This window comes from Electrophorus electricus, chromosome 6 (genome assembly GCF_041902795.1).
Source record: "Electrophorus electricus isolate QZ-2024a chromosome 6, ASM4190279v1, whole genome shotgun sequence".
Lineage (NCBI taxonomy): Eukaryota > Metazoa > Chordata > Actinopteri > Gymnotiformes > Gymnotidae > Electrophorus > Electrophorus electricus.
In genome coordinates this window covers 29,402,226-29,415,945 of record NC_137502.1, presented here as the reverse complement: position 1 = coordinate 29,415,945, position 13,720 = coordinate 29,402,226, and the positions used below count along the sequence as shown (strand labels likewise).

Sequence of the window (13,720 nt, the reverse complement as noted above, 5' to 3'; positions counted from 1 at the left end):
GTGTGTGTGTGTGTGTGTGTGTGGGGGGTTGAATTTCCATTTGCCTTTCGACCAGTGACTGATGGGGCCTTGCGCTTTCATTAGAGGCCGAGCAGAATGCATGATGGGTAACGCATTAGCACGAAGGGCAGAAGTGTCCTGAGCCCCTCCTCCACCCTCCCAGCCTGAGCCGTCCCCCTGCCCAAGCACCCCCCACCAGCCAATCTCTCGCATGCTCATTCCCCAGGCCACCGCCAATGGTGCTTCACAATCGGCGTGACGCCGGGTGACCGCGATGAGGTCACGCACCTCCGCTCCCCCTTTGGGTAATAGACGTCTTTATCCACAGCGATGTCAGCTGGGCGTGCTCCAACGCGTCGCGCTCTCCACCCCTGATGGATGAAGATGGCGTGCAGGCTCCGCGCGGACGCGGCAGCCAAGGCCGCAGAGAGCTTAAAGGCTGCGCATCGCCCGTGACTGTGGGGGACGAAGGGCCTGGGGCCTCAGCCCAGAGGTGTGTGCACAACCATGGGGCGTGTGGGGTCTCTGTTCTGCCTTCATCTAATCCTCCTGTTGGCCCCAGAACTCAGGCTCAGTTTCATTCAGTTTTTCATTTTTGCTCGTCCCGTCCCTTAGGATCGCTCCTTTCTCTCCCTCTTTCTTTCTCGGTCTCGTGCTGTATGTGACTGAGCGTTACCTGTGATTAAACTGACCCTGAGGTGCCGACGCCTTGATAATTCGCTGCTCGCTCGGCCATGGCCAATTTCCTTCTCGGATGACTTGCGCCAGGTGGCATGTAAACGGAGCAGATTAACGGGCGAGATAGCGCCTGTCTGCATGCCCCTCTCCACCCGCGTCTGTGTGCGTGGGGCTTTGATGAGGGTCCAGCTCCTCGTACTGACCCGACGAGTGCAGATCTGTCTCATCAGACACGTCCGAGCTTGGCGAAAGGGTCCGTGTCCAAGAATTTATCCAAGTACACGCAGAACAATCGGCCAGGGGTATAAAGCCCGACACCCCCCCCCCCCCCCCCCCGTTAACTGCATCTTAACTAGGATCATTATCTTCCATCTTGTTACCTTAATGGCGGTGGGATAGGGTGACACAGGAGGCTAAAGCATCACCAGGCATCTCATTTACAGATTAAAAATCGAAAGCACTGCCCATCAATTATTTACCCTCCGCCCACCCCGCCTCGCTAACCCACGCCTTCCCGCCGTCTCTGTCCCGCCTGCACTGGTGATGCTTTGTGTCGCATGAACATTTGGTACGGGCCTGGGGCTGGATTACTTTTCGCTCTCAGTCACGCAGACATCTTATCGCTGGACACCGAAAGTGGAGAGGACACCAGAGACCCGGGAGAGAGAGGGGAGGAGAGGGAGAGAGAGAGAGAGAGAGAGAGAGAGAGGGAGGGAGTGAGAGAAGCAGCCCAGATATTACTTACACCTGTAGTTCTCTGAAGTGACAGGGCAGACTAGGGTAGGGGTGGGGGGTGTTGTATCAGGTTCCGGCTAGCCGAGCGGAATGGAGTGTGGGGAGAAATATGTTTCGGGCCGCCTTTGCGCGTTTCCCTGTTGAACATGGAAGAGGTGAGGGGTTAGGGCTGGCCTCCGCTGAAAAGCCAGGTTAAATAATGGCCCAAGGAAAAGGCAGGCGAGGACACACAAAGTCACTCTTTGTCGTTCGCAGCAAACGTGAAACCACAGAAGATAACAGGAGGGCCCGCAAAGAGAGGCATGGCCAGCCATGACCGAACAGAGCCCTTTTCAATGCCCGACAAGACGGACGAGAGACCCCGGGTTGCCCTCCGCAGCGGTCTCACCCTCGCCCCCCTCTCTGTCTCGCTCATTCTCTCTGCACCCCGTCTGCTGCCATCTGAAAGGCGCTTATCTTTCCACGAGGGGCCCGAAATGCAGACAAGAAGAAGGTCTTTTCTGGGCCGTGCTTGCACCGGCCCAAAACAGACGGGTTGCTGTGAATAAGGAAGGATGAACAAAAATAGGGAAGCGGCTCCAACCATTACGAAGCTCCAGGATCCTCCTTTTGGGGAGTGGGCACGAGCACCTCAGCCCTGACCCCTGCGTGAAGAGATCAGACACAACCGAAAGCCTTCAGCCGTCATTCACTGCAGAGGGGACTGTAGCCAGGCCAAGGGAGCCCTGCTGGTTCACAGGGGACATCTAGGCCTGTTGTCCAGGAAACAAGACTGCAGCCCAGCACCACTGTGTACCACTGCCCTGTGGGTGTCTCCCGCTGCCTTTAAAGTTTTGATGCAATTAAAAAGGACTGGTGGGAAAAGTGTCGGCAGGGGTGGGAGTGGTCCTGCTGGTTGGTGCACAAGGCAAGGTCTGCTGCCATACACACACACACACACACACACACACACATACACGCACGCACGCACGCGCACGCACACGCACGCACACACACGCACGCACACACACACGCACGCACACGCACGCACGCACACACACACGCACGCACGCACACGCACACGCACGCACACACACGCACGCACACACACGCACGCACGCACGCACGCAAACACACACGCACGCAAACACACACGCACGCAAACACACACACCACACACTCAAGTTTGCCGAGCGTACTATCATCAGAGCAGTATCATTCCACATTACGTGCATGACATAAATTATGACATGCATTCACTGAAAACAGATTGAAATGCAGTGCACCTCACAGCCCCCACCCCCCAACTTAAAGTCTGACAGATGATGCATTTGATCTCCTATTCTGTCAGAGCTGACACTCCTTGACACTGAGTTGACACTATTCATCTGCACTGCCCTGCCCTTGGCTGCTTTCTGTGCCGTGTCCTTAATATAATAATTACATAACGCCAGCTGACAACGTCTTGCTCCACGTAAAACGGCCCACTTTCAAGTCTGGAACCATGCGGAGTGATAGATAAGGACTAAACAACAGCGGCACATTTCAAAAGAAGGGTGTTTATAAGACAGAGAGCACGCTAGAGAGGAACATAGGTGGTGGTTACACAATCAAATCCATTTTCTCCTTCTCGCATGAGGGATCTTTTCACGGGCGGCACGGGAACGGCCCCGCGCGGCCTTCCTCGGCCCAAAAGCAGCGGCACGTTGCTGAGTGTTGGCAGAAGACATTAGCGGCGCACGTGCTAGCGGGCCTTTGATTCACACTCTCACTGTTCCCAGACAGACGTAACACACTGTCCTGCTTTCCTTTCTCTCTCTCTATTCTTCTCCAGTCTACCTCGTCCTTCTCTCTTCATTATCTTTTTCTCCCCCCCCCCACTATTCCTGCTTCTGTTACTCTTCCCTGTAGCACTGATGCCAGACAGCAGCGCGTGAATAAAGGCATTAAAAACTACCGCCGAGAAACGCACGGCCCGGCAAACTGGAGCGGAAGAGTTGCAGGAGCGGCGGGTTCATCACAGCTAGCGCATGCGGCGCTGCTGCGCGAGACGGACGCGCCGACGTGTCCACGCAGCCTTGCGGCTCTGCGTGAGACGGACGCATCGACGTGCCCCCAGCGGCTCCACAGGGATGGCGTTGGCCAGCGGGAACGGCGGACAAAATGAGAAATGAAGTAGAGTGATTTGTCTCCTTAAATGTAAGCCCTCCTACAGTGTTCTGAGTGGGCTTTGATTTACATGAGCACTTTGAAGCCCTCTGTACTGCATTTCAAATGTGTAGGTTCTTATTATTTTGATTACTATTTCTATTATTATTGCTATTATCATTATCACAAACTCTTGAGTTGCGAGAGCTTTTTTGAGCCATTCTGCTTATACTCTTTAACTGGAAGGCTTTGTAGTACACTGGGATTCAACTTTATGAAGCAAAAGATCACATATATGTGCCCTCACTTCAGGGTTGGAGGGGCCCTGTTAGGAACAGTGAAAAACAAAGCAAGAATAGCATTTTAGGTGTGTATTAAGGGACAACTAAACGTCTGATCAACAATAGCATGAAAAAGGTTTTTGGGAGATTTTTACTTTTTGTTTTTTTACAATGTTTTATCCCAGTCACACAAAGTGACAAATAATTCAGTGTTCATTGTGCTTTGTATGTTTTTTCTCTTTTGTTTTACCATGGGAAATCATCCAAAACTAGCGTTAAGGGATCCTTCTGACATTACACGCGTCCCCAGAATGCTATTTAAAACTGTAACATCCCTGGTGTGCAAAATGTCAGCAAATCAAATCAAGTCGTGGTGGACGCTACATGACCAAAAGTATAACTAACACAATAACACACAAATCCTCTGAAATTGCACTCAGATTGGTCCTCTGTTATCTATTCTCCCCATTTTAAAATATTCCACTGCGAGTTGCTGTGACGAATGCGTTGATCAGAACAGGCGAGCTTGCTTATGAATGCCAAACTCTCATCAGCCTTATAGAAGGGAAGGATGGCAGGAACCGTCTCTAAAGGCAGAACAGATGCTGATAATGAGGATGTGGCAACGTTCTCACTTCCAGCGTTACGACAACGGATCAGGCATGCCGGTGGAAAGGCATCATTCTTTACACGACAGAACCAACAGGGAAATATTGGCAGCAAGTTTTTTCTTTTGTGACTAACAGAACAATACACTGAATGTGGAGACACAAGGCGCAAGCCAGAAATATCCCAATGTCAAAAAGGATTTTGGAGTCAAAGCTAGCCGCCCAGCTCTTTAGAGCTTGACTCGGGCTTAGCTGGAGACAGCCAATGTCGAATGCATATGCATGCACTTATGGCTGCCCATATGTTTCTGAGCCATTTTACCAATTCAAATCGGACGTCCGGTCCTATATCAAACAAAGCACCGTCATGTCAAACGATGCAAATTGAGGGAATATCTGATCAACAGACAGACGGAGAAGAGCAGGAGAAATGTGGCCACCCCACACACCTGTACACGCACAGACGCGCACACACACACACACACACACACACACACACACACACACAGACACACACACACACACACACACACAAACAGAGGCATAAACATGTCTGCTGGGGGATCTCTTAAGCCTCTGTAATGCATACAGGCAGAGGCTGAAGGATCAGAGAAACATAATGGCAGTATTGTTTGGCCAGTTAGGAGGGATTTCAGTGAGATGCTCTTCAAAGCTGTTTGGTTGTCGGAGTGAGGACAGGATATGGTCTCTCTAAATTTACATGAACTGAACCAATATGCAATTAGTGGCTCTTCTCCCTCTCTCTTTGTCTGTCTCTTTTGCTGTCTTCTCTTTCTCCCAGTGGCTCAGACAAGAGAAGTTTGTCTCTTGCACTGGTCTTTAAAGCTCCACCAACCCCAGAGGCATTGGCATATGACACAGAAAGGCTGTATAATCCCCATTCTAATCCCGTTCAAATCGCAGTGCTGCTGAAATCAAAACCAGTGCAGCCTGAATTCTGGTACTTTTACACCCTCCCTCTCTGCCTCTCTTGTTCTCTCTTCCAGTCTTTCTCTGCCCTGTTTCACTTACTGTTGATGTGAGGCTCTGGGTCTCACTATATTAGTCATATTCTTAGAAGCAAACATGCTTTTAATGTTTCTAAATCAGAATCTCTCCCCTGAGAGCCTCTGACAGTGAGGTAGTGTGTGGCCCCACTCTGACTCTGTGTGTGTGTGTGTGTATGTGTGTGTGTGTGTGTGTGTGTGTGTGTGTGTGCGTGTGTGTGTGTGTGTGTGTGTGCGTGCTTTGCCATCTCATAGCCCTAGCCTGCTCACTGGGCTCAGAGAGAAGTTGAGGTCAGTCAGCGAGGGACCGAGCTCCCAGCACTGACTCGGCGATGTGTGTGCATTGTGGACGGGAACTGTTCTCTGTCTGTCGCTCTTACACACACATTCATACTCACACTCAAACACACAGAAACTGCCAGTATACCCAGAGGAGGACAATATCCTGAATATCCTGGGCATCAAGAAATTGCTCCAAGGTTCAGCTAATGTGCATTAGGTATGCTTGTTTTTTTCTCACACTGCTTACTAGCTATCTCTTGATACAAACTGTGCCATCGTAGTTCATGGCACCACAGTAAGTCTTCAGAAAATGGCTTTATTTGAGCTGAATTCCACCTCCTCACAAAACTCATGAGTTCCTGCTGTTAGGAAACTTGTAACATGGCTTTTGTTGTTTGTTCTATTTTATTCAAGTCCCTGAACTACTCAGGTCAGACCCAAGTGCACTTCAGCTCTGCCGGCGAGGAGCCACGCAAGGCAGGTGATGCGAGCAGCCAGCAACAGCTGGGGAAGGCAGGCATGAACCTATGGCCTTGGGGGAGCTTGGCCAGCTCAGAAATCCCCACAGCTAAATCAATCCCACAGTTGCTTCTGTCCAGATCTGCTGACACCTTAAACTGTACGTCTGTGTCTCGGCTCTGGGCTTCCCAGCGTTCTGTTTGAAGACGACAGCCTATGATTCAGGTCCAATACTGCGGGACTAGCACAGACCTTTTACACATTAGCATATTATGGCAGCAGGTTGTGCATCTCAGTCAGGCCCCGAGCTCAAGCAACCTGCCCTGTTCGGGCACTTTGAAGGTGGCTTCTTCAGGTGGCAGAGAGAGATGTGTTCCTGGGAGATCTACAGCAGTGCCAGGAGTGGGTGCCAGTGAGCGTGGTGCCCAGCTTACCTTGCAGCCCTCGCAGGCACTGACACCGTAGTGGTACCCCGACGACTTGTCCTGGCACACGAAGCAGGGCTTGTAGACGCGCGGCGGGGGCAGCGGTGATGGAGGGCTGGGCACCAGCTCCTCCGAACTGCTGCTCTGGGTCTCGATGGCTGCGGGCAGATGAGAGCGAAGAGACAAGGATTACACAGGAAACAAATCCTCTAAAACACCACACAGGGCACTTTAGGACGAGCAAACGTTTATTAGAATTACCGAACTACTAAATGAACACAGTTCATTTTTATCGTGATCATCAACGTGAGCCTTTTTTCTCTTAAAAAAAGTTTTGTTTTCTTGAAAACCCAAAGAACATCAGGCCTTTATAAAATATGATAGGATCATCCAAAACAAAACAAAACAAAAAAAGAGATCAACAATCCTCTCATGGCGACCCAAAGTAGATGCTGAAATGGTCAGACTGCATCGGTGGTCAAGGAGACAACACCGGCACGCTCTGAAGCCCAGGCCAATCAGATGATCAGATTACCACACGGAGATCTCCAGAGCAGTAAACTCACTTAGCCAAGTCATTCGGTCACTTAGCTCCATTTGGAAATGATCTCGGCCTGCCCTGCTGCCCTTTTTCCAGCCACTTCTTTCAGCTCCGAGAGATGCCTTAATCCCACGCGTTTCACCGTACAGTGTCCAGAGCTCTAGCCGATCGTCCCTTCTGTACGACTGAGCTGCGCGTTTGGTCAAATTCCCGGCGACGCCACAGGACATCTCGAATCATACGGCGGGAAAATCTAGAAAATCTTCTCTGTCAGCACGGGGTAGATCGGCTTCGTTACCGTGCGCTGGCACACGTTTAGTTAACTAAATGATGTTACTGAAGACAGGCGGCAGGGAGCGGTGGAAGGCTCGGCTCCGCCTCATGTCAGCACGATCGATTCCTCGGGGGCGGGGGGGCGTTTCTGCTGTGCGCACGCACGCTTATAACCAGGTTTACTCGTTAGACCTGCATCAGCCTCGGGTGCCAGCAGAATATTTTTCCTAAGAGACTGTGTCAAGTACTGACCTGAGTCTCAGCTGTAACATCCTGGGTGCGAATATGGAATTTTATATGTACGTAATACACAAAGGAGATGCTTCTTACCATAAAACCATTATTATCCTAATGCAGATATTCTAGGTTGAGGGGTCAGTAATTTATAGTTTCATGACCATCGTTACTCAGTTACTCAGCATACTCATCCCATTGCGCATAAATATTAACAATAGTAGAATAAGTTTCATTTAGAAACCATTCTCTGTGTGTTAGGGCTTGAAAACTAAACCCTAGAATGTGTCCCTCGGCTACACCCAGCGAGGTCAACTAGGTTGCCAGCCAGGGTGTGAGAAAAAGAGAGCTCGCCACTTCAGTGTGAGCAACATGTGACTCCTTCATCCCTGATCTGAGGCCAGATTAACAGGGTGAATAAATGCAGCTCGAGTCTCTAACTAAGTGCGCATTGATTGCGGGAGGCTCCCTTCCTCTCTCTCTCCCTCTCTCGGTGTGTTGGGATGTCAGCCGTTATGCTGATAAACGACCTTATCGATCTCATGGCTCCGCCTCCTCCCCTGCGACTCCCAGCGCTCTGGCTCCTCTGAGTAAAAACTGATTGGATTAATGAAGGCGGACGGACGATCCGTTTTCATTTGAGTCAGGTGGGCCGGCGCTGTGGCCTCAATCGCCGGCCGCGTTTCCAGCTCTTCCCCTCGGCTGCAGCGGGAGACCCTTGCCTCCGGGAGCTGCAGGGTGCGTGTACATCTGTTCTAATCACCGGAGACATGGAGCGCAGTCGGTGCTGACGCGCGATCCATTTCCACTGACCGCGTGTGCAGCTGGGGAGAAAGGGATGTAATATGTAAAAAAGAAAGGAGGGGGGGGGGGTGTTTGTAGCATGCAGTGTGCAGTGGCTCAACTTGTGCCATGTCAACAGAGCATAATTCATATTCAAGCTCACTCCGTGGGAGGGAAGAGGAGGGGAGAGATAGTGAGTGAAAGAGAGAGCATTCCCCTCGTCTTTCTCCGGTGGTACACATTTTAAACTGGGCAAAAGGCGTCTGACCACCTGCAGCCAGATGGGGCACATAAAGGCAGATGCACTTCCCCCCCTCCGGTGTCAGGGTGAAATGACTGTGCCAGGCGTGTGGGGGGAGGCCCTTCTCCATTTTCTGGGCGATTACACTTCAGCACAGTAGACGGCCGTCCACTGCATGTTAACATACACATGGCTATCATTATAAGGGCATGGAAAGAGAGTGGGGGGAGAGAGAGAGCGAGAGAGAGAGAAAGAGAGAGAGGTACTCCTAAAAGAGCAGGCGGAGAAAAATGTTTCGTGGCTTGTGGCGCACTGAACCCCTAGCCTCTGGCTGAACTCCCCAGCAGGGTCAGGCAGGAAACACACACACCCATTATAGCCCATTCTCTCAATGGGGGGAAAGCAAACTGAAAACAGCATGGTGGAGTCGACTGGTTGGGTACCACACACAATTACACACACACACACACACACACACTTAAAAGGTATAAATCCCAAAGAACTGGACTGAAGTAACAAATTCAATCACTGGGGCAGGGTGATCTCTGTCCCATGCCACCACCCCTCACATTAGTTGTCATTTAAGTATCATGCAAACTCTGATTACGACTAAGTCGCTTTGACAAGTAGCTTTATAACAGTCCAACTCCATGTCCAGAGAATTTGTCTGATCTTACTTTGGGTTTGCTTTCTTTTCCAAAGGGCCTGCTCTCATTATGTCCCACCTCAGCACTTCACCCCACACAAACAAACTGCCGTTGCCATGACACCACAGCACTAGCATTCAGAGGCCCATTTCACAAAAACGACAGTGAAAATAAACAACGTAAATGCGCACAGGGAGGCGAAGAGACAAAGACAGAGTGAGTGGAGGACGGAGAAGAGCCAAGAAGGAAGGAAAGATGAAGCAGGAAGGGGGAGAGTGAGAGAGAGAGAGAGAGAGAGAGAGAGAGAGAGCGAGAGAGCGAGAGGCATTTCCTGTATATCCATGGGGGAATTTTTCCAAAGTTTGATGGAGGGGGGTTATGGAAAGAGAGTTCAGTGTTCTGGTGAAGGTGCGTGTCAGGGAAGTTGATTGATTTGGCTTGATTAGATACACAGTTCAACACAGAAGTTGTCTTTATTTAATGGGCCTGTTTTTGGGTGGTTTCTGAACTCTGAACTGCCAACCCCAATTCTCTCCCACCCACACACATGCACACACCCACCGTTTTGTGCCTCTAAATTCAGTGAGATCCGTGAAAGTTCACCCAAAAGTTACACAAAATTAGAACCAGCTCACCTTAACATTCAGTGGCTGTATACATTTTACAAAGAAGAGCCATTTTAAGGGCTAAGAAAGTCATTTGAAAAGGAAAATCAAAGAATAAAAAGTTAATAATTAAGTTAATAAGTAAGCAAATAATTCAATTTAATTTCTTCACCTACACATTCAAAAAGGTCAATGAAAGGCATAGGTAACTGGTCTCTTTCTTGGCAACATTCCTGAGAATATCTTGGATGAAATTTACCATTCATCTCCCAGGCTATTTGCTCACCACTGCATGAGGGCAAACAGTGGAGATTCCACACCATTAACAATATTACCCTTGGGCAGCAGTATGGTGTGCTGTCTTCGACCCCTACACTGAACCTTCTGTGACCCCCTATAACCTATGATCAAGCCTATGATCAAGTCTAGTTGAACAGGTGGGCACAACAGGTGTGAGACCCCTCAAAGCCCATAACCAAATGTGACCAAAAAAAGACAAAGACAGAGGTAACTAAGTCAAAACTAAAAATCAAACCCAGGACTGGTGATGGAGAGAGGGAGTCAAATGAAGAGGGATGAGTAAAGAAGGAAGAAGATGAGATCAGCTGCACTCTAGTCCCTGGAATTCTCTTTGGTCTCTGCATCTCCTCAGATGCCTTAAATCGACTACCTCTATCCTGACTCCAGCCTTGAAGCTACAGAGACAGACGGCAGGATGTTCCCGCGGCTCTCCCCGGGCGAGCGGCAGGCGCGGGCCGCCGTACGCGGACCGCGCTTCACGACGCAGCAGCGGAAACCGGAGGAACGGCCCTCACGCAGAGGCCGCCTGCCGAAACCAAAATGCCCGAGCATGTTCCGCTACTAATTAACACGTTCCCCGACTGATGCAGCACATGGTCCTGTCCCGACGCAGTGACTCAAAGGCCTGTGTCGTTTCCCGCCCATTCAGAGAGAGAGAGAGCTGCACACACCCACCCCCTTGCCGTGAGCGTCTGAAGGCACTCACAGGGCCGCCTGCCCGACCGCCGACGTCCTCCGCTGCCTGCCATTGCACCGACTCCTCTCGCCTCACTGTTGTTGTGCCGTGTCCTAATGTTCCCGTTCATCTGTCGTCCTCGTGCGCCCGCAAAATTAGCTCGGCGAGCAAGCTGCGTTAATGGCCTTTCACGTCATACTCAAAGGCTCTTAAGCCTAGAGCAGGGAGGGAAAGACAGCCTAATTACCACCTATCACACATGTATAACAAAAGAGGTGGTGGGCGTGGGGGGCGGGGTTACAAATATCTTGGTATAATCTCCTCGAGTGTCTGTTTGCACACAGCGCTTTCAGGGGCTAATATGAATGGGTTTTACTTTCGGAGAACCGTATAGCAGAGACCAAAGCAAGAACGGCAGCCGCCCACAGATCATAAAACCCTGCAGCTCTGGTCCAGTGTTCCTGACCATTCAGGCTAGAGAGGCTAATGGCTGACTGAGAGGATGCTGATTGATACCAAACAAAAAAAAAAAAAAAAAGGGGGTTAAATTCAAGTTGACCAATGATGACATAGAGAAAGTGAAAGGAGAGGGAGCGGGAAAGCTCTGGGACATGTTGAGAGCATGAAACCCTTCCCTACCGCACGTGTGTAAGATCACATTTCCACAGGTGGGAGGCTGACAATAGACCAACATTCCCATTCTAAAGCATAACACCAGGCATGACCATCTCTAATACTAAACCTACAAAAGTGAAACCTGAATATATTTCCATTTAATCAAAAACAGAAATAATACCATGCCATCAATACACACAATGAACTACGCATGTCCCTTTAGCAAATATTTTAAAACATACCCTTGCCTTACTCATTTGGACAGTCTAACTTTAACCACATTCTACACAAACAGCGTGTTTCAGCTGCAATGAAGCCGAAATGAACTCCGCAGCGCTTCAGTCACAGCACGCGTTACTTCCAAATCTCTTTCAGACAGTTCCTAATTATGATCTAAGGAAACGAGTTGCTGGATCTCCCCAGCACTCATTGTCCATGTGCTTAATTAATGCCTTGAAGCTTTCTATTATCCGAAATAAATAAATTAATAAAGTGAAATATCTCCGTGAGCCTGACGAGAAGCTCTTTGAATCAAAGCCTAAATTAGGCTGGATCTTATTGAGACATAAAAGAGCAGAGAGTCTCTACATGCCTGAGCACAAAGAATCTCATTTGAAGAAAGAAAAAGACAACACAAAGAACAGGAGGAGGGAAAAAAGGCCTCCATCAGCATTCTCTTGTTCCACTTCATTACTCTACTGACAAATACAAGCAAGGTTTTATCAGTGCAATTTATTCAATGGCCTCTAATGCCAACGATTTTCTAATCCATTGAGATGCAAATAGAAGGCACTTAGGTGGCATAATTAGTGAAAGTGATGGGGTACTCTAATGTTTAATATGATTTAATTACCCATGGTTGCTTAACCCAGGCACACAACACAAGTAGCATAATAACCTGTGTAATGATGGCCATAAGAATGATAAGGGGACATGGTTCTCTCTTTTGCATTTGTCAGACCAGTGACGGGCACACCTTTAAAGCACCTGGAGACTAAAGACCGTCAGAATGTCTGTCTCTCAAACACCCACACATAGGCATACAGGTGCATGTGTGCGTTCATCCACACTCTCATACACACACTTAAATTTCATTACTCTAATGACTCATGAAAATGTGTTTTCTTTCTCTTTTTTCATGTAATGAACTACATATTCCACAGTTCAAATAATAAACCATGTATTAAACAACAGACTGGGATTTCTACATGAACGGTGCAATTCAAGGCTTATTTACTAAGCCTTTTAAGTCATTTAAGCCTTTTAAAAAGAAATACATTAACAATGTAATAGTGCTTCCTTTATATTCAGTTTGCTCGTATTGTTTTTAAAAATGAAGGAAATTTGTGTCATGTGCCTTTCTAACCTTAGACGTACTCTTAACTTTGAGGTGCAATTAATTAATTATAAGAGAATATAACCAGTTTGTCTGTTGAACGTCTTTGCTTTCTCAAACAGCGGCACATTTAATAACTCAATCAGCAGTCATATATCATACACTACTCGAAATGAGTGAGGAAAAGCGTATTAACAGGTTACTTGCAGTCTGTGCGCAGCAACGCTGGTGACACGGACAGCCGCGAGTGAATTGTTGACACTTTCTCGACTGTCGCCTCTCAGATAACAGCCACTTTCGTTTGATTTGTGCCCTCTGAGCAAATACACACGGGGATATGACAGGAGGCTAAGTCTCTGCTTAGTGTTATCTCCAGCGTGGTCATTACACTATCAAAATAAATCATGCTGTAGGCGGTAAGGGGGCTAAACGAACACGGCACTCGCTTGGAGAACGTGCTCTCACAATACGCAACGAGCACGAGCAAACAAAGATAAAGGTATCTTTCCATAAACTGCGATATCTGCAATGTGAAAGTTTATATTAGGCGGCTATACCATCATTTGTTTCAAGGGGAATGTCACATGTCATGCAACAAGCAATTCAGAGCGTAAATGTATAAGTGTAGGACTGCTGGTAGGCTGACCTCATTGACGAGTGGGTGGGTTATTTATCTACATCAATGTCAAAAGTGCGGCGCTTGTGTTGGGAAGGCTGTCCTGCGCCTTAGGTTAGGTTACTGGCCCTTGTCATCTCACAGGTTGGGGCGTTGGAGCTGCGTGTGTTTACACTCGGCATACCTTTGCTCCGTGTCAACACACGGAATCAAATACCGACCCGTTCAGCAGTCACACATAGATGAGTGCG

General features: G+C 48.8%; 1 protein-coding gene across 2 annotated transcripts in view; it reads right to left on the bottom strand.

Annotated features, from left to right (window-relative positions):
* Positions 1 to 13,720, bottom strand: part of LOC113586480 (retinoic acid receptor beta) — a 101,549-nt gene that overhangs the window by 21,695 nt on the left and 66,134 nt on the right. For both annotated transcript variants that reach the window (XM_081716292.1, XM_027024625.3), the window contains one exon: positions 6,612 to 6,760. In XM_081716292.1, coding sequence (XP_081572418.1) covers positions 6,612 to 6,760 — 149 coding nt within the window. The remainder of the gene's footprint in view (positions 1 to 6,611; positions 6,761 to 13,720) is intronic.